Source organism: Ovis canadensis, chromosome 11, assembly GCF_042477335.2.
Source record: "Ovis canadensis isolate MfBH-ARS-UI-01 breed Bighorn chromosome 11, ARS-UI_OviCan_v2, whole genome shotgun sequence".
NCBI classification, from domain to species: Eukaryota; Metazoa; Chordata; class Mammalia; order Artiodactyla; family Bovidae; genus Ovis; species Ovis canadensis.
In genome coordinates this window covers 20,354,912-20,379,490 of record NC_091255.1, presented here as the reverse complement: position 1 = coordinate 20,379,490, position 24,579 = coordinate 20,354,912, and the positions used below count along the sequence as shown (strand labels likewise).

Below are 24,579 nucleotides of genomic sequence, written 5' to 3'. Positions count from 1 at the left end.
AGCCCATCAGGCTCCTCTGTCCATGGAATACTCCAGACAAGAATACTGGAGTGGGTAGCCATTCCCTTCTCCACGAGATCTTCCTAACCTAGGCATGTTTACCATTAGTAAAGAATCTTCCTGCCATGAAGGAGACCCAGGTTCAATCCCTGGGTCAGGAAGATCTCTTGGAGAAGAGAATGGCTACCCACTCTAGTATTCTTGGCTGGAGAATTCCATGGACAGAGGAGCCTGGTGGGCCACAGTCCTTGGGGTCACAAAGACCTGGACACAGCTGAGTGACTGACACTAAGCAGAGGTTCTGTGTATGATAAACAGGCTGTTTCTGTTTTAAGCCTATATCCTATGACCTAAAAATCAGGGGAACTATAGAAGCATTAAAAAAAAAGAGAGAGAAACATTTCTTTTGATAAATCATTGTTTTAGGAACTAAAAGTGTTTTAAAATTTAGAATGTTTTAATGCCTTCCATTTATATGAAAATATTAAGTAGACTCTTAAAGAATCTTATATGATACTTGTTTTCAAAACTCCTTCCCAAATTATAAAAACTGCATCAACTTCTTTGTCAGGTGGAAGGCATTGAAGTGTCCTGAGGTATAGGAGTTATATTGGTGCACAGGCAATGGAATTGTCACTGCTTCTTATGTACTTGTGCTGTTAAGATTCAGTTAGTTGTTTATTTCTTCAACAGTGATACATGTAATGATTAGATTCCCACAGATATTTTTTAAGGTGTGCTCCTAGTTGGAGATTTTTCTTGCTCCTAAGAAATTTAATCTTTCTTCTTCATTAGTTATTTGAATTGTGTGTTACATGTCTTAGTTTAGCTTATAAATCACCACAGTATCCAGGATGGTTATGCCCATATTCATTTTTTTTTTCACGGCATGGATTAAAGTTGTTTAAATATGTTTTCTTTCTCTTTCAGTGGTTCCCCCTGGAAGTCCTGGGCCCATTACTCGGCACGGGTCCTATGACAGTTTAGCGTCTGACCATAGTGGACAGGAAGATGAAGAGTGGCTGTCTCAGGTGAGACTCTGAAACATTGAGTCTATTAAGGTGACAGAAAACAGAGATCCATTTAGCTCTTATTATTCTCGAAATTAAAAAAAAAATTTTTCCTTAGAGGAAAACGGGCAGAATTCGGATTATTTTTATGGTCATCAAGAATTAATCATCTTTCCATATTAAGAATTTCTCAGAAATACTGCTGCAGGGCTACATATACATATATTTTATACACACATATACATATATGTGTGTGTACATTAGCTTTCATGCAGAGAACATAAAGTACGCATATCTTTCAAACAAGCCATTTGTATCCCCCAGAACCCTGGATTTCAGATGGACTGTTTGGATTAAGATAAGAACTGGCCTGGTTAAAATGGTGAAGCCATTCAACAATCTTCGGGCATTCTTTTGTGGAGGCAACATTTTGTGAAGACTGGGCCGACTTTGATTAGGGAAGTTCTGCCTCCTAATTTGCACAAGTGCCGGCCGGCCTTCCTTGCCTAAGCTCCTGTCATGTGGCTTCCAAGGGTCTCCAAATCAGTCCTGTAACAGCTTCCATGGACCCTTCCTCCCCCTGCCAGGTGAAGCTGTCTTCATCTCAAGGGCTTTGAAATAAAAGATACTCGGGCAGATTTCAAAATGATGAGATTACAAGTGACTTCATTACAGATGCTGTTATGTCTGTTTCAAGTCTGACATCACTGGGTAAAGTTAATGACCAGGTCTCGGATTACCAAATCCCGCGGCTTTTCAGCAGACAGGTGCCTCCTAGGAGCCCGGGTGCAGTTTCACTGCTTTCTCAGGGAGGAGAGCCCACACTACTAAAGGGAATCTGGAAACCAGAGAATGAAATTGTTTCTAGGTGACATACATTTCATCACACTGAAAATACTCACAGGAAAAGCTCCTTTAGGTTGCACATGGAGATGCGTCCTTTCTTGAGGATACCGCAATGCAGTTTTTAAAAAAAGGATGCTGGCAGAGAAACCACTGTCCTTCGCTTCAACTTTTCAATTAGAAAAAGGGGTAATGTGTGCTGTCAGTGTGAAAGTATACACAATATGTTTGTACCGCACACAACAGGCGGATGAGCTGGAACATCTGGCCATCGCCTCAGTGAAATTGCACAGGCATCTGTTTACCTCTCGGCTCTGTGACACTGATGGTTTTGAGCTTAAAATACACAGCATGCTTTATCTGTGGCCTCATTTATGTTGCTGAGTACAACTCCTTGAATGAGAAATCACTGTCCTAAATCTGAGTCGTTTTCTCCCCATGATTAGCGGGAATGTGGATATTGTTCCAAGACCATGATGCTTTTGCCCTTTAGGACTTTACAAACACAGAGCTGCACTCCGTGAACCTTTTCAGTTGTGTTTTGTTAAGAATTAATCACCACAATCAGAGAAATGTGATTAAATATAAAAGAACTCAGGGCAACACTAAGGCCCATGGGAAGTCAGTTCTGTGAACTGTGTATATAGACGTGGATGTAGCAATTCTAAGACATTGAGAAATACCGTCTCACCAAAGGTTTGCATATTTAGTCTCTTATTCAAGTCACTCGTTTATAAAATCACATGCTTATTTTTAGCTTTTACCGCGTGTCCTCCTCTCTGCTTTGTCTAATATTGGCAACATTCCCTGCCTCTTCCATAGAGCATGAAATTCATAAAGCATTTTGGTATTACTGTTCTGCAGCATTTAAAATACCTATGTCAACATTCATGGGAGCTGAGGAAACACTGTAGTTAAGAAATGGTATTTCTGAAGACAAATCTAGTTTGAGAGAAAATTTGTAATCCTGTCTTCTTTTAAAAGTGAATTTGGGGGAATTTTGGGGGAAGTATACGAACTACTATAATATTTAATTGTGGAAAGAAACTGGCTGTGAGTGTTAAATTATTTCAGACCTTTTCTTTTCCTTGGATACTTCAAGAACAACTTCACATTTGTTATGAGCTTAATCCTCAGTGAAGGAATTACTTTTAATATGTGGATTGTCAAATGTAGTGTTCATTGCATGCCCACAGAGTGATAAGGACTGTCTAATATTAGTGAAATAGGTAGTCCTTAGGCAGCCGACACTAGGTGTATGAGGCAGGCACCTGGTCCTTTTATATCCGTATGATTTTTGTATTGTGTATGGGGTGTGTGTGTTTGTTTATACGCATACAAACACTAAATGAATTTTTATTATATTATGACAAACCAGTAGATGGATGTAGTGGATGTCTATACAGGCTGCTGTGGTCACAGCTTTCTGATTGTGGATGATACCCTCTCCTTCTCCCACTAGGTTAAGATGGGCTTCTTGGAGAATGTGAGTGTTCAGAGATGAGATGGGGGGATCATGAAAGGCTCTCAGAGGGAGGTCATGATACATCTCAATCATGATTCCTGATCTGTTCCAGGTAGAAATTGTAACGCATACCGGACCCCACAGACGTCTGTGGATGGGTCCGCAGTTCCAGTTCAAAACCATCCATCCCTCAGGCCAAACCACAGTCATATCATCCAGTTCATCTGTGTTGCAGTCTCATGGTCCAAGTGATACTCCACAGCCCCTTTCGGATTTTGATACAGATGATCTTGACCTCAACAGTCTCAGGTAAGAAATAAGAGCTAGAGAGTGATTTGACCAGATTAAAAAGTTCATTTGTAGTGAACATCTTGCATAATCTTTACATTTCCCTCTTTTGCACTGTATCATGTTGCAGAACACACGCACTGTAGCTTGTGATTCATTATTAATCACTGGGGGTCTTATGTGAGATCTCATCACCTCCAATAAATATTTGTGTTCCAGATTGTACTTTCCTGGATCGAATATTCAGTGCACTTTTAAAAGCCATTCTATTTTATGTTGCCTTTCTCGTATTTCTGATTATCCTCTATCTCTGTGTTTTCATCATATATATTCTTTGATCCTCACTTGTAAGAATCATACAAAGTTTACAAAGTATGCTTTTTATTTTTAGGGGTTTGTTTTAAACATAATTGAGAACTTTTTGACTTTTGCAACTTAAGTTTGCTTAGCAATTTAATTTGTTATACCAAGACTTGACATATCAAGGTACTGATGAACGGCCCAGTCTAATGCAATATGATTTCCTTTCTTTGTGTTCTTTTCAGAAAAATTTCTACATTATATGTTTATCTGAATCTAAAATAACCCTCTCACTTTTTTCTTGCATCTCTTTTTTAAAAAAATTGTTTGAAAAATGTGTTCCAATCATAGGTTGGGAATGTGTTTTTATTCTACTTCTTTGTCAACATTAGTAACAAATTTTTATACTGTAAGTATACAAATATATAACAGATTTTTATCTTTGTTAAGGCACAGCTGTTGTAGAGGTGAATTAGGACTAGTTTCTTCTTTCTGTTCAGTCGCTAAGTCGTGTCCAAATCTTTGCAACCCCACGGACTGCAGCACACCAGACTTCTCTGTCATTCACTATCTCCTGGAGTTTGCTCAAATTCACGTCCATTGAGTTGGTGATGCCATCCAACCATCTCATCTTCTTTAAGAACAACTCATGTAATGCTTCCCGGGTGGCGCTAGTGGTGAAGAACCCATCTGCCAATGCAGGAGACATAAGAGACCCAGGTTTGATCCCTGGAAATGTTCCCTGGAGGAGGAAATGGCAACTTCCTCCCGTATTCTTGCCTGGAGAATCCCCTGGACAGTGGAGCCTGGTGGGCTGCAGTTTGTAGGGCTGCAGAGAGTCAGACACAACTGAAGCGACTTAGCACACATGCACAGGTAATGAAACATGCCTCCTATAATACTTTTTCAAGTATTTTAGTTTTTTATTTTAGTTTGCTTTCCTTGTTTATTTCTTCACTTTTTTTTCTTCTCTCTTTTGGGTCTATTATATTTTCTTCAGCTTTCTAGAAATAGAACTTTATTAAGTTATGAGGCAACTCAGTGGATGCTGGACCATTTTTCACAAATATCAGTTATAAAGTATGATCCATTTTCAGGAAGTCAAGCAGAGTCAGTTCTCAGCTTAGTGATGCAGTGCATATTCATCTGTTTTTGTAGGTTATTTTGTTATTTAAATAGTAATAAAATGGACCTATAAAACTATGTTTATTCTCTTTACTATTCACAAGATTCTCAGCGACAACCCCCCCCCCTTTTTTTTTCCCTGATGACTGTCACCTGCTGTTCTGATAAGAGTCTGTCCTTTTTCTTTGGAGAACATCTCCAGCTCTGTACACCCAGCTCTGTTCCTTTGAGTTTTAAAAATTTTTATTTATTTGGCTGTGCTGAGTTTTAGTTGCTGCATGCAGGATCTTTATTTGTAGCATACAAACTCTTAGCTGTGGCATGTGGGATCTAGTTCCCTGAACAGGGATTGAACCCAGGCCCCCTGCATTGGGAGCGCAGAGTCCCAGCTGCTGAACCACCAGGGATGGGCCTGTTCCTTTGTTTTGGACCTCCTCTGGCTTTCTTTGTTACCCATTACTTCAGATGCAGGTCTTTGTCTAAGAGCTCTCCATCTTGCTGCTTCAGATAGAGCTTTATTCCTGAAATCCTTCTAGAATTTTCCTCAGGGACTTTTCCTTTTTCTTATACTACAAAGCTTCTGGTATTTATCTTTAAATTGTTTATATCCTATTTGTTGGGCATATGTAAATATTAGAAACCTTTATATTAGTCCCAGGTTTATAATTTTGTTGTATTTTGCTTGCAGTTTATATTTAAAATTTTGAGCATATAGGCCCTTGGTTAAGATCTTAACCCCATTAGAACACAATTTTGGTGGAAAATTCAGATTTATGTCACATTATTTCAATTACATGTCCTGTTTAGTACCATTTCCTGCCCAGCATCCAATTAGAAATCCCACTCCTGATAGTCTTCTCATCTCTGTGCACTATCACTTTATCCTGGCTCCTTACGTCTGGTTCTACCATTCTTTCGGCTTATGTACAATGGCATTATGGCTGCTGATTTTACTTTCTCCTTTAAATTGTGAAGTCTTGTTTAGATTTTTCGGTGCAACTGGCCCTTCACATTCAGTGCCTTCTTTACCCCAGATCACTGAGAATCAATATGATGCTGGGATAGTCTGCCTCCCTGTATCCTAACCAAAATGGCAACTGTCAGGTGTGTTGTTGGCTGTCATATCCATAAGGGGATCAGGCATGGCTAATCTCGATGTTGTTTCATCCCTCAGTTGTGTCTGACTCTTTTATGATCCTATGGTCAATAGCCCACCAAGATCGTCTGTCCGTGGGATTTGCCAGGCCAGTATACTGCAGTGGGTTGCCATTTCCTTCTCCAGGGGATCTTCCCGACCCAGGGATCGAATCCATGTCTCGTGCATTGGCAGGTGAATTCTTTACCACTGAGGCACCAGGGAAGCCTGGCTAATCTCATAGCAGCTCCTTATTTGGAATAGGGATTTAACATGAAGAAAAAGGTCAATGAAATATTTATGAATAGACCTGAGAAATAGATAATGTAAAAGAAACTGAGATATAAAACCTAGTTTTCCATTTGAGGTTAGCTCCTGGGAAATCAACTTCATTTCACTTTTTCATCTAGTTAATAAATACATCCATTGTTTGATACATTTTATATATGTATGTTGTGATCTTTCTGTGTGAGAACATTTAACTTCTACTCTTTTAGCAAACTTCAATATTATCAAAACCATAGTTACTGTGTGATACGTTAGATTCTCACACTTTAATCATGTTATTTTAAATGATATGTAATTAATATAATATAAAACACGTGTACAGTTCAGTGGTTTTAGTATAGTCACTATGTTTTGCTGCATCCTCCTAATTCTGGGACATTTTCATCACCTCTACCAGTTTGTTTTTATTTTTGTATTTTTTTTTATGGAAACATTAAAGCATATATAAAATTTGTAAAATTAAGAAGGATAGACTAAACCCCTGTGTATCTGTTGCCTGGTTTCAGTACATCAGTTCTTGGCCAACCTTCTTTCAGCTAGCCCAAACCACACTCCACCCACGACCCTGGTTAATTCAGAAACTCCAGTGCTATAAATTGAGTTAATAATAGGAAATTTATTAGCCCACATAAGTTATTTAGACTGGGAGGGAGCTTTAATTTGCATGCACTGAGCATATCTAACAGGCTAGCTGCTTGTTTTTCATTAAGACCCAGAAAACAGCTCTCCTAGAAACTTCAAGTAAACTCTTCCTCTTTTCTTATTGGCCCACATTTGCTTAGACCCACTCATTGCAGACCTAATTAATCTCACCATGAGATGATGGGATCACCGTGACTGGCTTGGGAGAATAAGCTGATACAGAAGGGCTGCTGGGTAGTGCACCACTAGAGCAGTGATCAGTGAACAGCATTTCCAACTTCCACTGCTAGGCCAAGTGCATGTTTCACCCCCCTCCTATTTCTTCCTTTCGTACAGCAAACACGTATACATTACTCCTGTGCTTTCAGTGAGGATCCTTTTTCTACAGTCCATAATTGAAATGTCAGGCTTCTGTAATGTCTCATCGTGCTTATCAACTTCTTATCTTCATCAGTATCCTCTATAAACTCTATGCATAAGCCAAATCATGCTCGTCAAGATGACCTGCATTTATCATGCTTGGCTACAAATCCAAGGGTTTGCTTTTTCTACTTCTGTGTTTAAAGGGATCTTCTTGCTCCTTTGCATATAAATACATCATCCTAACACTGTATAGAGGTCCAATTTCTGTTCCAGCTCCACAAGATCCTCTCACTCTGCTGTGTACCATGCATTCATTCCCTCATTTCCTCTTTTCGAGCTTTTATTAGCTGTTTCATTCATTTTCACACTAGTTTTCCTTGGCATCAGTTTTGAATGCTCATGTGCTATACCATATATCTGCACACAGACTTTGCATTTTGTGTTTTGTTTTTGCTTGTTCCTAAAATCCTACTGACACATAACTAATACTCAACAAATACCTATTGAATGAATGCATTGCCAAAAAATACACACTTAGACTATTATAGTAAGTCTTTATTCCTTTAAGTTGCCTGGGCCTCTCAGCTCTTTTAGCCATACAGAAATCCTTCAGTGAATAGTACAGAAATACAGCTGGAACTAGACTCTTAGCTTTAGTAGATTTACCATTCCTAAGCAACTTAAACTCATATGTAGTAAATTGCAATTTTGCTGACATTCTAATTGATTCTTACATGCTAATTAGTGATATTGTGGAGATAACTCAGTTAGAGTGTAGAGATTTTAGCTAACCCCCTGGCAGCCACATCCCAACACAGCTGTGTTACCCTATGTTGTTCAGTCGCTAAGTCATATCCAACTCTTTGCGACCCCATGGACTGCAGCACACCAGGCTCCCCGTCCTTCACTATCTCCTGAAGTTTGCTCAGACTCATGTCCATTGAGTCGATGATACCATCCAACCATCTCATCCTCTGTCACCCCCTTCTCCTCCTGCCCTCAATCTTTCCCAGAATCAGGGTCTTTTCAAATGAGTCAGTTCTTCACATCATGTGGTCAAAGTATTGGAGTTTCAGCTTCAGCATCAGTCCTTCCAATGAATATTCAGGACTGATCTCCTTTAGGATGGACTGGTTTGCTCTCCTTTCAGTCCAAGGGACTCCTTAGAGTCTTCTCCAGAACCACAATTCATAAGCATCAATTCTTTGGCGCTTAGCCTTTTTTATGGTCCACCTCTCACATCGGTAATGACTGCTGGAAAAACCATAGCTTTGACTGTATGGTCCTTTGTTGGCAAAGTGATGTCTCTGCTTTTTAATATGCTGTCTAGGTTTGTTATCCTATGCTTGTTGCCATATGTAAAATAATTTTCTTTAAAGATTTTAAGGGAGTGGCTCAAATTTTTGTATCGATTGATGTCATTTAAGGAAGGCAACGATTCTATTCATGAATTTGAAGATTCTTAAAACTCTTCATCTCCCTTTTTTTTAACCTTTTATTTTGTATTTGAGTGTAACTAAGATATAGTTATGATAGTTTCAGGTGCACAGCAAAGCAACTCAGTCATACATACACATGTATCCATTCTCCGCCAAACTCCCCTCCCATCAACTCTGAGCGCAGTTTCCCATGCTATACAGTAGGCTCTCATTAGTTATCTGGTTTATACACAGTATATATGTCAGTCTCTCTCAACTCATCCCACTTCTCCTTTCCCACCTTGGTGTCTATATACTTGTTCTCTTCGTCTGTGTCTCTGCTTCTGCTTTGCAAATAACTTCCTACATACCATTTTTGTCAAATGCCAAAGGGTTCGGCATAATTTGTTTTGGGTCTTCTCTCATTCCATTTCATTTGTCCTTTGTAAATGAGTATCCGTTTTTTAACCCCTTGTTTGAAAGCTGTTGGAAACCACACAAAGAGAAGAAGGGGTCCAGAGTGTAGAGAATACTGTGCTTTAAGTCTTTTGAAAGAACCTTAGGGGCTACAGTTTACCCATTTGCCTTGTTTTAGAGTGAATGGTTCTTTAATGGACTGGGCTATTCCAGCATTGCTGATTTAAGGTCTGTTGTAGCATGGGACAGTTTTGATGCTGGTAACATATGTGAATTAAACTCAATTGCATTGCAGGATCCAGCCAGTCCGCTCTGACCCAGTCAGCATGCCAGGGTCATCCCGTCCAGTGTCTGATCGAAGGGGAATTTCCACCGTGATTGATGCTGCCTCAGGTAGAAGACCACATACAAAATGTTTAATGGCTTTTTTTCCCATGCTTTTTTAAACTTCTTTTTTTGCAAATGTAGATACTGTATATTTCTTGCCATCTTTCTCTTCTCTTGGGGAAGGAGGGTGAGGAGGGATGGCTGTGTGTGAGCGAGCAAGTATGCGTGCACACGAGTGTGGCAAGTTGCGTGTGTGTCTGTGTATTAAAACAGTACTGTGCCTACATTTGTTGCTAAACGCCATGCATTTAAATATTGTTGAGGTTGGTGAATGATACCATGGAGTTGGCACTTGATTAACTGTAATGAACACAGTATTGAAGGCTACAGGGTTGATGACTGTTTTTGCCTTTGATCTCTCAAATGTGGAGAAGCAACCTTGACAGAGAACGTAAATACAATATATGGATTCAATTTACTCAACCTGTTGAGTATCAGAGTGCCTGATCTGTGGAAGCGGAGAGTCCAACTGCTATAGCTTAAATGGCTTTATTATTGAAAGCATGAAGTTTAGAAATTCATTAACTTAACTCTGTCTATCACAGTTATTAACTTTCTATCCTTGGAACCAAGCCACGAATATTTATCATTGGTACCTGGAAATAGGTCTTTGCCTCTATAGGTGATGGTTGCTAAATTAATATTGTAAAATTGTTTTCGGCCCCCATCTGCCAAATAACAGAACTGTTTCCCGTGATACATTTTCTCATCTCTAAAGGCAGTGATAACAAAAGTAAGGACAGTGGTGCTTTCTGTATGGCGCAGCTGTGACACATCTGAAACTAGCATACAGCAGGGTTTCATCAAAAAAAGTCTCTTACAAGCAGAATTATTAAACACCCGGCATTAGTCAAACAGTTGAGTCAGAGAGGATTTTAATCTATAGCAATTTCAAAATCCCTGGAGACAGCTGATCTGATTGAGGCTTAAACTGTGAAAGAAAATGGAAACAAACACAAAACTGATTTGTGAAGGCCACTTTAAAAAGACCAAAGCTTCTGTTTCTGACTCTGTCTCTGGATTTTTCAATTGAACGCTGATGGGTCTTGTACTTTTTCTTAGCTTCCTGATCTGTTTGTCAGTGGATTGCACTTTGTGTCTGATCGCATGGTCCACGTCGAGGGCTGTGCTTTCATACTTAGTGTAAACTTGTATTTTAGAGGGCTCGTACTTGTTCCTCAGCTTTAACTTGGCAACCAGGGTTGTCCCCTGGAAACAAGCACAGTAATATCTAAGGTCCCTAGACTTGCACTGCAAGAGATATTGAGATAGGTGACTTAATAAATCTTTTTGATAGTTTCAGTCTGAGAATGCTTAACAGATCCTGTTCATATGGAATTATCATTTACAACTGTGAATCCTGGAAATGATATATTTTAACCTGAAGTGTTTTATTCAAGATTACAGTAGCAGGCTTTGTTGATTGGGGGTTTTGTTTTTTTTTATATTATTAAACTGCCATATTATTAATGTCTTAGGGTCAAGTAACTGGCCGTTGGTCAGATGAAACGCGTGTCACTAAAGCAGTTAACATGTGTGTTATTAAATGCGCCATATTCAATGCTACAGTCTGAGGAAAGACTGTATATATCATATAGCACTATCTCAACTTTAGCTCTTTATAAAATTCTTTCATGCCACGGAGAGGAACTTCAGTGAACTAATGATTCCATAATTTTGTTTAACTCTGCTGCAAGAAGAGTTTCCTGTTGATGTTTGAGTAAGGAATAGATCTTACATCTTTGATTTATCAACACTTAGATTTCTATCAGTGAAACACATAGCAGTTTCTCGGATATTGTTCTCCCAGCTCTGAGCCTCTGCTTGACTTGTCTTCGCTTCTTGGTGACTAAGTTCCATTATTTTTCTCAGCCTGTTTTCATTGCAGAAAATCATTAGCCCCTTTCACAATGACAGCCAGAGCAATGAAATGTGTGTGCTTTCTCTAGCTGAGCTAAAGAAGCACCATAGATGAGGAATTAGACTTCTGTGAGTTATTCTCCACCTCTCCAATGGTCTGGATCTCTTTCACTGATCACATTTTTTAAGTGGGTGGATAATATTTTGTTGGCAAAACTTCATCTATTTTGTCTAGTGGGGCCACTATTGTAACAGTGTTACATTTCTATGGATTTAACAAGATAAACTATAAATGATTTGGGTTCTTTTTTAAAACTTTATTTTATTGAAGTGCAGTTGATTTACCATGTAGGGTTAATTTCTGCTGTACAGCCAAGTGATTCAGTTGTACATCTATTTTCTTTTTCATGTTCCTTCCCACTGTGGTTTCTCGCGGGATATTGACCACAGCTCCCTGTGCTGTGCAGGAGGACTTTGCTGTTTATCCATTCTATACATAATAGTTTGCATCTGCTGATCTCAAACTTTTGGGTTCTTTATGAAGAGAGGTTTATAGGGAAATTCTGTTTTAGATTCCTCTATTAAAGAGAGTCTAGTTGCTTCTGAACCAGGAAATACGTCTCTGATTATGACCCATGCCTTGGAGTCAGCTGCTTGTTATGAAGATGCTAATCTGGAGTTTTGATTGCCTTTGCTTAGAGAGGTATGGTCAGTGTGGCGCCTCCTCTTACCAGAGTTCACTGCTTTGTGTCCTGCCTTTGAACGGTTTATGCAACTAAACATACTGTCTTTTTCATTGTTCCTGTGGCAGACCTTGTAGTTATCCCTTTGTTTTAGTGCTAGCTCTTGCTCTGTCTAAACTAGTGGTGGTGTAATTATTTTTCATCAAATTACTTTTCAAAGGAGTAGAATTTAAAAATATAACTTGATATGATCAGATCTTCTGATGGCTGTGACCATTTTCAAAGTGGAAATATCATTTACACCTTGGATCCTGTGTTCTGCTTTCAGTATCTGTGTGTCCCGTAGTGTTACTCTGCTGAAACGAAAATCAGCAAGACATTGTGCCACTCTTGCTAGCAAATTCTTAAAGATTCTTGATTAGGTCGTATGTTTGTGCTTTACTCCTTCACATAGACATGTATTAACCTAGACTACAAGTTTTTCACTTACTAACTTTGATGATTTAGGCATAGTGTGAATTCTATACCTTTAGGTACCTGTGAACCAGTTTCTTGCTGTCTCTCTGTATATGTATATTTTAGACTCAACAGATCTATAATTGTTTTATATGTAGATGTTACTTCCCATGACATGTTTCCTCTGATCTTTGGAGACTGAAAAAAAATACTACCATGCCTCAGATTTCGAAGTTAATTGTCAGAGGTTCCCTTCTTGTCTAAGGAGAATGCCATTCTGGAAGTGGACTTCATAGATTTACCTATACACACAGGCTACCCAGAAAAATGAGATCTGAAGGAACTGCTCCCTTTTTCCTATCCAGCTGATTAACATCAGCGTCTGAATCAGACAGTGTTTCTAGACAACACGTGTCATGGATGACTTCCTTTTTTCCCCTTTGTACTTTTCTTTTGGTTAAGTATCTAAGAATTTCTTCCTTCCTCTGTCCTTTATAACATGTGTCCTTCTTTTGTTAAAGGTGTAGGGCTGAAAGAGGGGGAGAGAAGGTAGAAACAGTGTCAGCATCCTGCTCAAACTTTGTTTCCCACATTGGTGGCTGAAGTTCTTGTTCCAAGATGTGCAGGCTGTATAACTTGTTGGATAACTTAATAACCACTCTAATTGCTTGTGAGTCATCCACACAAAGAGCCTAGAAAGATCTGGTTCATCCTAAGTTTGTTTGTCCTCGTTTGTAGTTTTACTATGGAAATTGGTGTTTACCAAGAAAGAACTCAAAGCAACTGAGATTTAAAGACAAACTTATGCCCCACTTGTATGAAGAGCAGACATCTTTGTCAGACTCTACTAAAGTAAACATTTTATAGAGAAAATGTTATTAGAAGTGGTGAGAGCAGCTTGGGTGTACATTCCTGAGCAGATGACAGAAGGGGAAGGGAAGCTGTGACAGAGCAGTAAAACAAGTTCTTATTCTTTCTAGCAGGCTTTGATACATAAGATATTGGTGCAACATCACACTCCACTAAATAGGGGCGAAGTTGCAGATCTGGTACTTGTTGCTGTTCTTGACTCTAGACAAATGTTCTTTTTTTCTGTACAACTGGAGTCATCTAAATGATTTCTAAGGACTTAATTAACTCAGGCTTTCAGCACCCAATTCTTGCAGATATCTAAATAATTTGTTTGCTTGAAGAAAATCCAAACTGGTTTGATTTTATTGATTTTTTGAATGATCAACTGTGCCTGCTTTGTGTATTTGGCATTTGTGCATCAGACCTTAAAAAGATTATATCTGTTAGAAAAATATGGTTGAGTAGACAACAAGGGTATTATTCTAGCAGTCAAATCTCTGCTGGAGAGATATTCTTATGGAGGCATGCTTTTATCTTACAGAGATTTCTCTGATGCACTCGGGGAACTATATTCTTAAGGGCTATATTTCATGTATCTGTAGTTGCCATTCCAATCTGAGGCATATAAACTTTGTTATTGTATCTTAAAGCCATCAGGGGCAAAAGAGATGCTGGTGGTAAGAGCAAAGGGATTTATAAGAAACACCGTTCAATCTACCGTGGTGAGGTCACTTAGCTCCATGATTTCATAACTAGAACAGGTGATAGACACCATGGTGTTATAGTCATGGTCTTGAACTCTTGCTGAAACCTTCAACAAGTCATGTTTCCTACCTAGCCATTCTTCTCTGCCTCTGTGACAAGAATTTAAGGGACTTCCCTCATGGTCCAGTGGTTAAGACTCCCAGTTTCCACTGCAGTGGCCACAGGTTCAATCCCAGATCAGGGAATAAGACCCCACATGCCATGCAGGATGGCCAAAAGACTGAAAAAAAATACAAAAAAGAATTTGTTTCCTTTTATAAAAATTTGCTGTACCTTTTTGGGCAGCAATATGGTCAAATTATTTCCTAAAATAATTCCCAAATATAAAGGCTATGAAGTTCTTTTGAAATGTTGAGCTATTTCTTCGAATAGATGATATGGTTTTCATTTAATAGAGTTCCAGATAGTCTTTGTGATTATAAGGTGACGAAAACTCCAGGCATACTTGTACCTTGGGTATTCAAAGCCTTTGTGGAATCAGTAAGAGGATTAGGGATGAGGGTGAAATTAAAAGAAGGCTTAGTCCTGACCTGTGAACAGAGTCCCTTCGAGGGGGAAAAAGGAGGTCAGTAATTTTACTGTGACACTATTTATACTTTGAACAGTAAATATTCAAACTAAGATAATTAAGTTTGGCTTTTTCATTAGAAAAGAGGAAGTCTGTGCCTTATTTCAGCTCTCATCTAGTGAACACCTACTGCCTCTATAGAATCAAAAGTAAATTATAGAGATTAAGAACATAGGGAAAAGAGTTGATTTCCCATCACAAAAGTGCTCAGTCACATATCTCTCCTCCTGATTTAAATACTCCTCTCATTCTTCTCTCTAATATTTATAGGATGTTAGAAGATGAGATTCAAGTTAATAGTGTGGAAAATTTTAGCTCAGCACAATTAAGGAAAAAATGATTGCCCCACTTGAAGATGAAGAAACTGTAAACAGAAGTAGAAGAAGCAGTTGGGAAAGTTTTTTTCTGATGACACATTGCTTCTTTGAATAAATCTTCGTGTCAGCTGAAACCTCACCTTGGCTTTCTCTGTTGCGAGCACCAAATCTATGACATGACTTTCCTAAGCGTTTGGAGAAGGAATTGATGGAATTCTCCCTACTGTTGATATACCAGGGTACCACATATTTACATGAGACTTTTGGGCCAAAGACCCAACTTTTCTTTTTTGTACCATTATTGCTACATCTTTAATACAAGGCTGGACTGTTTATGTAGTCTGTTGCCTGAGACTGTGGTGGCAGAGGGACAATATTGGGGGCAGTATTAGAATTTGTTTAAGTCTGAACCGGGGATTCCATTTGTCTTAGTGACATTAGTGTCAAACTGTTAGTGCCACACTATTTTAAATTGTGTCCAAGAGCCTGAGAGGCTTATGCTTATAGGTGCCATCTATAAACTTAGAAACAAACAAAGGAGCCTCTCTCCATTGACTGTGTAAGCCCAGTGAGCAATTAAAAAGCAGCCTGGGACCTCACCCAGGCAACTGGTCGGAACCAGAGCTCGTGGTATTCCCCTGGATATTGTTGAAAACTGTCAGAGAAAAACTAAAGCAAATAATCAAAGTGGAAATAATTGTTCCTGGGAACAGTTTTGTTTTTGAAGCTTGAGGCAGTGGAAGGAATAGTGACTAGTCACTTACAGATCTTTGGTTCTAGTCTCTGCTCTGCCTGGAACTAGCTCTTTAAGAAATGGCTTCAAAACCCAAGGCTTGCTTCTATAAAATGAAGAAAAGAATTGAAGTAGGTTATTTGCAAAGTTCCTTCTAGCTTGAAAAATTGATACGTCTATACTTTAGATCATCTTTGAAGGATTTTTTTTAAATTAAGGTACGGTTTACATATAGCAAAAAGGCACATATCTTAATCATACAGCTTGATCAGTTTTTACACCCAGATAATCACCACTCAGATCAAAGTTAGAATATTTTCATCATTTCAGAAAGTTCCTTTATTCCTCCTCCAGTCAAGACTACCTTTGACCCAGACTATGACTTTTATCATCGTAAATCAGCTTTGTTTATATTGAATCTCAAGTAAATAGAATCATTCTGTACATTCTCTTGCATCTGGCTTCTTTTACTTAATTTAATGTTTTTGAGATTCATTCAAGTATTACATGTGTCACTAGGTCATTTTTTTACATTGCAGCATAGTTTGAATATAACACAGTTTATGTATCCACTACTCTATTGTTTTTAGCTTTTGGCGTATTATTAATAAAGCTGCTATAAACTTTGCTGTATAAGTCTTTTTTTGACATAATCATTCATATCTTCAGGGCATGTACATAGGATTGGAAGTGCTGGCTCAGAAGGTAGGCATGTGTTTAGCTTTATTAGCAACTGCCGAGGAAGTATTCCAAAATGACCATGCCATTTTTTTCATTCTTAACAGCAGTGTGTGAGCCATTCTAGTGACCGTAAACTGTGGTCTTAATTTGCTGTTCTCTGATGAATACTGATGCTGTGCACCTTGCATATACGTGCTAGAGGCTTGGATATCTTTTGCAGTGTATCTGTGAAGTCTTCCACCAGTTTTTATGGGGTCTGTTGTCTGTGGAGTTTCAGGGGTTCTTTACTCTGGTTAAGGCTTTTTGTTGGATATTTTGCCAGTATGTCCTTTCAATTCATTGCCCTTTCACTTTCTTATTGGTGTTTTTTGACAAGCAGAAATACATTTTTTCCATTGTCTTTCCTTTTATGTGTTTCAATGCTTTTCCTTAGTAACTATATGGTTTCGGCTTTTGCATTTAGTCTATGAATCTTTTCAAATTATTTTTTATTATGAGATGAGGCAAGGATCAAGGTTCAGTTTCTTCCTGATAAGTGTGTTCCAGCACTGTTCATCAAAAAGATCTTTCCCCCAGTGAATTTTGACGATGCTTTTTTAAAAAATCGTATTTTTCCTGGATTATCTATTTTCTTCCATACACACACACACACACACACACACACACACACACGCACGCACACCCCTGTCTTTTATACCACTATCATACTATCTTAATAACTAGCCTTTTAGTAAGTTTTGAAATATAACAAATTAATGTCTCTACTTTTTCCTTTAGTCGTTTCTTGGCTATTCTAGAATATAAAATATAGATTAATGTATATCTTTACATTTCCATGCACGTACATATGCACACACATACCAGTAGATGGTGTGGTCCATGGACCTCTCTGAAAGTGTCCAATACACTTCCAAGGGGTCAGCGAGTGGAAACTATTTTTATAAATATGAATTCATTTTTTGTCTTTTTTTGCCATCTTGACATTTAGTATAGATGGTGCTGAAGCACTAGTATATAAACCTGATGGCATCTTAGCATGGTAAAAAGCAGTGGCACCAAACTATGCCCATAGCAGATGCAACTCGCTCATAGTTAAAAAAAAAAGATATAGTTACTTAAGGCTTGCTTTGATACAGTAAACATTATTAAGTTTACTAAACTTTAGAAGCTAATAAATTTTATTAAATTTTCATGTTTGTGTACTTTTCATGTTCTATATATCATAATTGAATTAATGCATACTAGTTGTCCAATGGCACCCCACTCCAGTACTCTTGCCTGGAAAATCCCATGGATGGAGGAGCCTGGTGGGCTGCAGTCCATGGGGTCGCTACGAGTTGGGCATGACTGAGTGACTTTACTTTCGAGTTTCACTTTCATGCATTGGAGAAGGAAATGGCAACCCACTCCAGTGTTCTTGCCTGGAGAATCCCAGGGACAGAGGAGCCTAGTGGGCTGCCATCTATGGGGTCGCACAGAGTCAGACACAACTGAAGCGACTTAGCAGCAGTTGTCTTGAGGGAATTGCGCTTGTGTATTTGTTTTGCACTGAACTAGCAACTGTTTTCATGGAATGCCATTTTACTTAAAAGAAAAACTGAAACTTCGTTCAGACATTGGTATTTGGTAGAAATTTTCTCAAAAATGAACAAAGTAAGCCTGTCATTAAAAAAAAAACAAACTGACAAATATTTACTACCAATGATAAAATTCTAGTCTTCAGTTGAAAATTAGAAATTTGGAAACCATGTATCCACCAGTCTGCATAACAGGTCCCATACTTAAACACATTTCTGATGAGATAGGTGGTGTTATTACCTAGTATGGTATTTTATGTCATAAAATAAGTCAACATGTGGAAGATATGCAGTGTTTTCCAAATGACTGGTCTTATAAAATTATGTACGGTAATGGACTCATTTCAAGTGCAAGACAGAACAAAGGATTTTAATATGACAGACTGCAGGAGTTAATTAATAATATAATGATAATATAATATGGCTTCTGATATCATTGTAACTAACACATGAAGTGTTCTATCGGGGAAGAATATCCCCAGAATCTGAAAAGACTCAGAATATGAATATGTGCAGTCCTTTTCCAATTCCTACATCAATAGATGGAAAAAAAGCATTTGACAAAATCTAATATTCATTCATGATGGACTCGCATCAAAGTGGGTGTAATAGAAGGATAATAAAGGCCAGTTTTGAGAAACCCTCCAGTTACATATTCAGTGGTAAAAAGCTGAAAGTCTTTCCTTTAAAATCAGGAACAAGACAAGGATCCCCACTCACTCTTACCACTTCTATTTAACATAGTATTGGAAGTCCCAGCCACAGACATCAGACAAGAAAAAGAATTAAAAAGCATCCAAGTTGGAAGGGAAGAAATAAAACTGTCACGGTTTGCAGATTACATGATACTATACATGAAAAAACTTAAAGCCTCCATCAAAAAACTTTAACTAATAAATGAATTCAGTGAAGTTATAGGATACAAGATTAATATACAGAAATATGTTGCTTATTCTATATACTAATAATGAACTATAGAGAAATTAATGAAACAATTTAGAATTGGATTAAAAGTAATTAAATGCCTAGAAATAAATTTAACCAATGATATGACTATAGTGGTTAATATCCAAAATATATACATAGCACTTACAACTTACTATAAAAACACACTTTAAAAATGGCAATAATTAGCCTCCAATTAAAATTAATTAATTAATTATTTTAAAAAAGAAAAAAAAATTTCAAAAGACCTGAATAGGCATTTTCCCAAAGAAGACATACAGATAGTCAACGACCACGTGAAAAGCAGCTCAGTATTGCTATCAAAATGTAAGTCGCTCAGTTGTGTCCAACTCTTTGTGATCCCATGGGCTGTAGCCCGCCATCCTTCTCAGTCCATGGGATTCACCAGGCAAGAATACTGGAGTAGGTTGCCGTGCCCCTCTCCGGGGATTCCAGACCCAGAGATCGAATCCAGGTCTCCTGCATTGCAGGCAGATTCTTTACTGTCTGAGCCACCAGAGATCAAAGGAGAAGTTCAAATCAAAACCACAGTGCGATATCATCTCACAGCTTTCAGAAAGGCTATCAATGAAAAATCTAGTCAACCAATAACAAATGCTGGTGATGATATAGAGAAAAGGGCACCTGAGTGGACTGCTTGGTGGCATTGTGGTTTGGCGCAGCCCCTACAAAAATGGTATATATTCCAGAGAAAAATAAGAATAGAACCGATCCAGCGGTTCTACTCCTGAGTATATATCTGAAGAAATGAAAATACTAATTCAAAAAGATACATGAACCTCAATGTTCATAGTAGCATTATTCACAGTAATCAAGGTAGAGAAGCAGCCTAATTGCCCATCAACAGATGAATGGATAAAGAAGATATAGTATGTATGTACAACGGACTGTGACTCAGCCATAATAAAGAGTGAAATTCTGCCATTTGCAGAAATGTAGATGAATCTGGAGAGTATTATGCTTAGTGAAATAAGACAGACAAAGACAAACACTGTATATTATCACTTATATGTAGAATCAAAAAACAAGACAAATGAATGTATATAACAAAACAAAATTAGACTCACAGAGATTAAAATAGTGGTTACCAGTGAAGAGAGGGAAAGGGAAAATGGGCAAGATAGAGGGCAGTTCAGTTCAGTTCAGTCGCTCAGTCGTGTCTGACTCTTTGCGACCCCATGAATCGCAGCACGCCAGGCCTCCCTGTCCATCACCAACTCCCAGAGTTCACTCAGACTCACGTGCATCAAGTCAGTGATGCCATCCAGCCGTCTCATCCTTTGTCATCCCCTTCTCCTCCTGCCCCCAGTCCTTCCCAGCAACAGAGTCTTTTCTAATGAGTCAACTCTTCACATGAGGTGGCCAAAGTACTGGAGTTTCAGCTTTAGCATCATTCCTTCCAAAGAAATCCCAGGGTTGTTCTCCTTCAGAATGGACTGGTTGGATCTCCTTGCAGTCCAAGGGACTCTCAAGAGTCTTCTCCAGCACCACAATTCAAAAGCATCAATACCTCAAAAAAAGAAAGGATGACTATCATTATTTGTAATGTTTCAAAATTAAAATTTTAATGGATTAACACATAAATGTTTTCAATATTGATAGGCATAATCACATACAAAAGCTCTTTGGACTCCTATCTTTAAGCACACAACATGGTCTTAATTCCCCCAAAACAACCATCATATTTATATAATAGATGTACATGTATATATGTATTATATGTGTATCCAAAATCACTGCATTTGGTGACTGCAGCCATGAAATTAAAAGATGCTTACTCCTTGGAAGAGAAGTTAGGCCCAACCTAGATAGTATATTCAAAAGCAGAGACAGTACTTTGCCAACAAAGGTCTATCTAGTCAAGGCTATGGTTTTTCCAGTGGTCATGTATGGATGTGAGAGTTGGACTGTGAAGAAAGCTGAACGCCGAAGAATTGATGCTTTTGAGCTGTGGTGTTGGAGAAGACTCTTGAGAGTCCGTTGGACTCCAAGGATATCCAACCAGTCCATTCTGAAGGAGATCAGCCCTTGGATTTCTTTGGAAGGAATGATGCTAAAGCTGAAACTCCAGTACTTTGGCCACCTCATGCGAAGAGTTGACTCATTGGAAAAGAACCCTGATGCTGGGAGGAATTGGGGGCAGGAGGAGAAAGGGACGATAGAGGATGAGATGGCTGGATGGCATCACTGACTCGATGCACGTGAGTCTGAGCGAACTCCGGGAGTTGGTGATGGACAGGGAGGCCTGGCGTGCTGTGATCCATGGGGTTGCAAAGAGTCGGACACGACTGAGTGACTGAACCGAACTGATATACACACATACTACAGATTAAATGTATATTCATCTCTACAAAAATTTAGATGAGATTTGAGTCATTTTTCATTCATTTGACTGTGGGTCAAATTTAGGAGATTTGACATCCTAACAATATGGACTCTTTCAATACATGAATCTTTTATAGCTATCCATTTATTTTGTTGTTTAGTCGCCAAGTCATGTCGAACTCTTTTGCGTCGTCATGGACTATAGCCCACCAGGCTTTCTGCAGGCAAGAATGCTGGAATGGCTTGCCTTTTTCTTCTCCAGGGGATCTTTCCGACCCAGGGATCAAACTCGTGTCTCCTGCATTGGCAGGCGGATTCTTTACCACTGAGCCACCAGGGAAGCCCAGTGGTCTTCTTTAATTTCTCCTGATGTGTGTTAACTTTTAATGTAGAAGTCTTACACATATTTTGTAACATTTATTTCAGTCATTTGATGCTTTAATGCTATAATGAATAGCAGGTTTTGTTTTTCAGGATTTTTCCATAGTATATAGAAGACAATTTGGGGGGGGGTGGTATATTGAACTAGTATCCAGAATCCTTTATAAATTCATGTATTAATTTTAGTAGATCTGTTTGGATTTTTTGCTCAGCAGTCATGTCATCTACAAATAAAGATGGTTACATTTTTTCCCATCTTTACACCTCATTTCTTTTCCCCCTAATTGTATTTGCTTAGATCTCTAGTACATTGAATGGATGGATGAAAAAAAAGCGAGGACAGGGCAAAATAAATAAATGAAGGGCTGAATATTTTGTAAAATTAATTAAAGACATCAACTCCAATTTCAAGTAGATTAGCTTGCCCCAAGTAGGATAAATACAAAGAAAACAATATCTGTCATATCAGCACCCTAATCGTAAAGTCCACAAATCACAAAGCAATTTTAATTTTCAGCCTACCATGTTTCTTTATTTCTTAGGTTCTTATTTGGGTGAGGGTTTAACATTTTGACAAAGTTAGAATTATTTTTAAGTTTCTTTGACAGTATGAGATACCTGTTTCCCAGTGCTCTATGAGGAATCGTCAGGATGTTTACCATTAGATGGAAGTAAGAAAATGGGGAACTAGTATTTATTTATAAACAGCTATGTGCCCAACGATGTGTTAGGTGTTTTCACATGGTTTATCTCATTTAATCATATTTCATTAGGATCACAGATCCACTTCAGAAATATGCAAAGAGTGGGATTTAAGACACCTAGTTCCTGATACTTAGAAATACTTAGAGTGCATTATGGTGACACCTCAGATAAGTCCAAACCTCTTTTTACCCTGCCTGATCAAATATTCATTTCAAAACACTGTATGCTGAAATGAGCCACGTGGGAGTTGAAGAGAATCAACTATTCAGGTGGTGAAAATGTGTGAATGCAGCTGGCAGATGAAGTTCTAGTGTGATGAATTCCCAGCTTGTCCTTATTGCTTCAGGCAACGACTGACAGGCCTGACTGGTCATTGGCTTTCCATTTCTGGCATTGATAGGACTGAAAATACTTAGTGTCACAGATACTTAAAAGCTGTCCCTGTTAGAGTGGATACAAACAGTGCTGGAGGGTCCTTCTTGCATAGAGCTGTAATCAATATGGTCTAGAGTTCTTGACCTGAACCTATAATTATCTGGTTGTTGTAAAGGTGGCTTATTGTTACAGAAAATGCTTATATTCAGAACTTTGGGGCTAAGCTGTGAATGGAGCGAAGGAAAATAGAGGCTTTGTCCCTCTTTCTCTGCTTCCTCGTATTTAAGAGGCTATCATAATAACCGCAGATCAGGGCATTTTTAAAGGATTAGAACATTGTATCTCTAGCATTTTGGGGTGCATAAGTTTGAATTTTACCTCTGATGCGAAAGTCATGACTTCAGTGTTTGCAGCTTGTGATTTTTCAAATACCAAAATAGAATTTCTTCTCACTGATTCAAATACTTGGATTAAAAGTGCAGCTTAAATCATAACACATTTGAACTTGATCTTTTCCTGCAGCTAAGCATATGCTGAGAAAAAGAAACTGGGTAAGCGGATGTTACAACATCCATGATCTATGGATGTGAGTCGAAGGTGATGACACTGATAGCAATTCTTAAGTTACTGTTTGTACCAGTGTATGTAAGTCTATTGTGATCAAGATTAACTTGCCATGTGAAAATAGTAGTAGTGCAGTTATAAAAGGACTTCACAGTCAATGTGGATCCTGATTGCTGTCACCACTTGGCTTAAGATACCTCTGATGGGTGTTACTGGGGGCTTCCTTGGTGGCTCAAGTAGTAAAGAATCTGCCTGCAATGCTGGAGACCCAGGTTCAATCTCTGGGTCAGGAAGATCCCCTGGGGAAGGGAATGGCTTACCCATTCCAGTATCCTTGCCTGGAGAATTCCATGGACAAGAGCAGCCTGAAGGGCTACAGTGCATGAAGTTGCAGAGTCTGGGTAGGATGCCTTCAAAAATAGGGAAAAAGTAATGCCATATAATAGAGGGCTATTTGAAAACAAGGGTTGTCTTTGTATATCCACATGCTGGGTATTGGTACCTGCCACAGAGCAGATAATCAATATGTATTGCATTATTGATTTCTGATAAAACATAAGCCTTTAAATATATCACAAAGTATTTAAAACTTAATAATGTTGCATCTTTGGATTCATTGGATTCATTGGAGAGTATATAACTCCATTGCTAACACTAGCAAGCTGGTACTCTTTCTACCCACTTCTGGTGTCTATGTTCAAGGTCAGGAGGGGCGGCCATGAGGAGATACCCTCGTCCAAAGTAAGGAGCAGTGGCTGCGCTTTGCTGGAGCAGCCATGAAGAGATACCCCATGTCCAAGGTAAGAGAAACCCAAGTAAGATGGTAGTGTTGTGAGAGGGCATCAGAGGGCAGACACACTGAAATCATAATCACAGAAAACTGGCCAATCTGATCACACAGACCACAACCTTGTATAACTCAGTGAAACTTAGCCATGCCATGTGGCGCCACCCAAGACGGACGGGTCATGGTGGAGAAGTCTGACAGAATGTGGTCCACTGGAGAAGGGAATGGCAAACCACTTCAGTATTCTTGCCTTGAGAACCCCATGAACAGTATGAAAAGGCAAAATGATAGGATACTGAAAGA

General features: G+C 38.6%; 1 protein-coding gene across 30 annotated transcripts in view; it reads left to right on the top strand.

Moving 5' to 3' along the window:
• BCAS3 (BCAS3 microtubule associated cell migration factor) overlaps positions 1 to 24,579 on the top strand; it is a 608,745-nt gene that overhangs the window by 316,280 nt on the left and 267,886 nt on the right. For 27 of the 30 annotated variants that reach the window (XM_069602698.1, XM_069602701.1, XM_069602691.1 and 24 more), the window contains 3 exons: positions 931 to 1,031; positions 3,431 to 3,627; positions 9,590 to 9,687. In XM_069602698.1, coding sequence (XP_069458799.1) covers positions 931 to 1,031; positions 3,431 to 3,627; positions 9,590 to 9,687 — 396 coding nt within the window. Of the gene's footprint in view, positions 1 to 930; positions 1,032 to 3,430; positions 3,628 to 9,589; positions 9,688 to 15,135; positions 16,549 to 24,579 lie in introns of those variants that run through there. The other 3 variants (XM_069602719.1, XM_069602720.1, XM_069602718.1) reach the window with 2 other exon arrangements.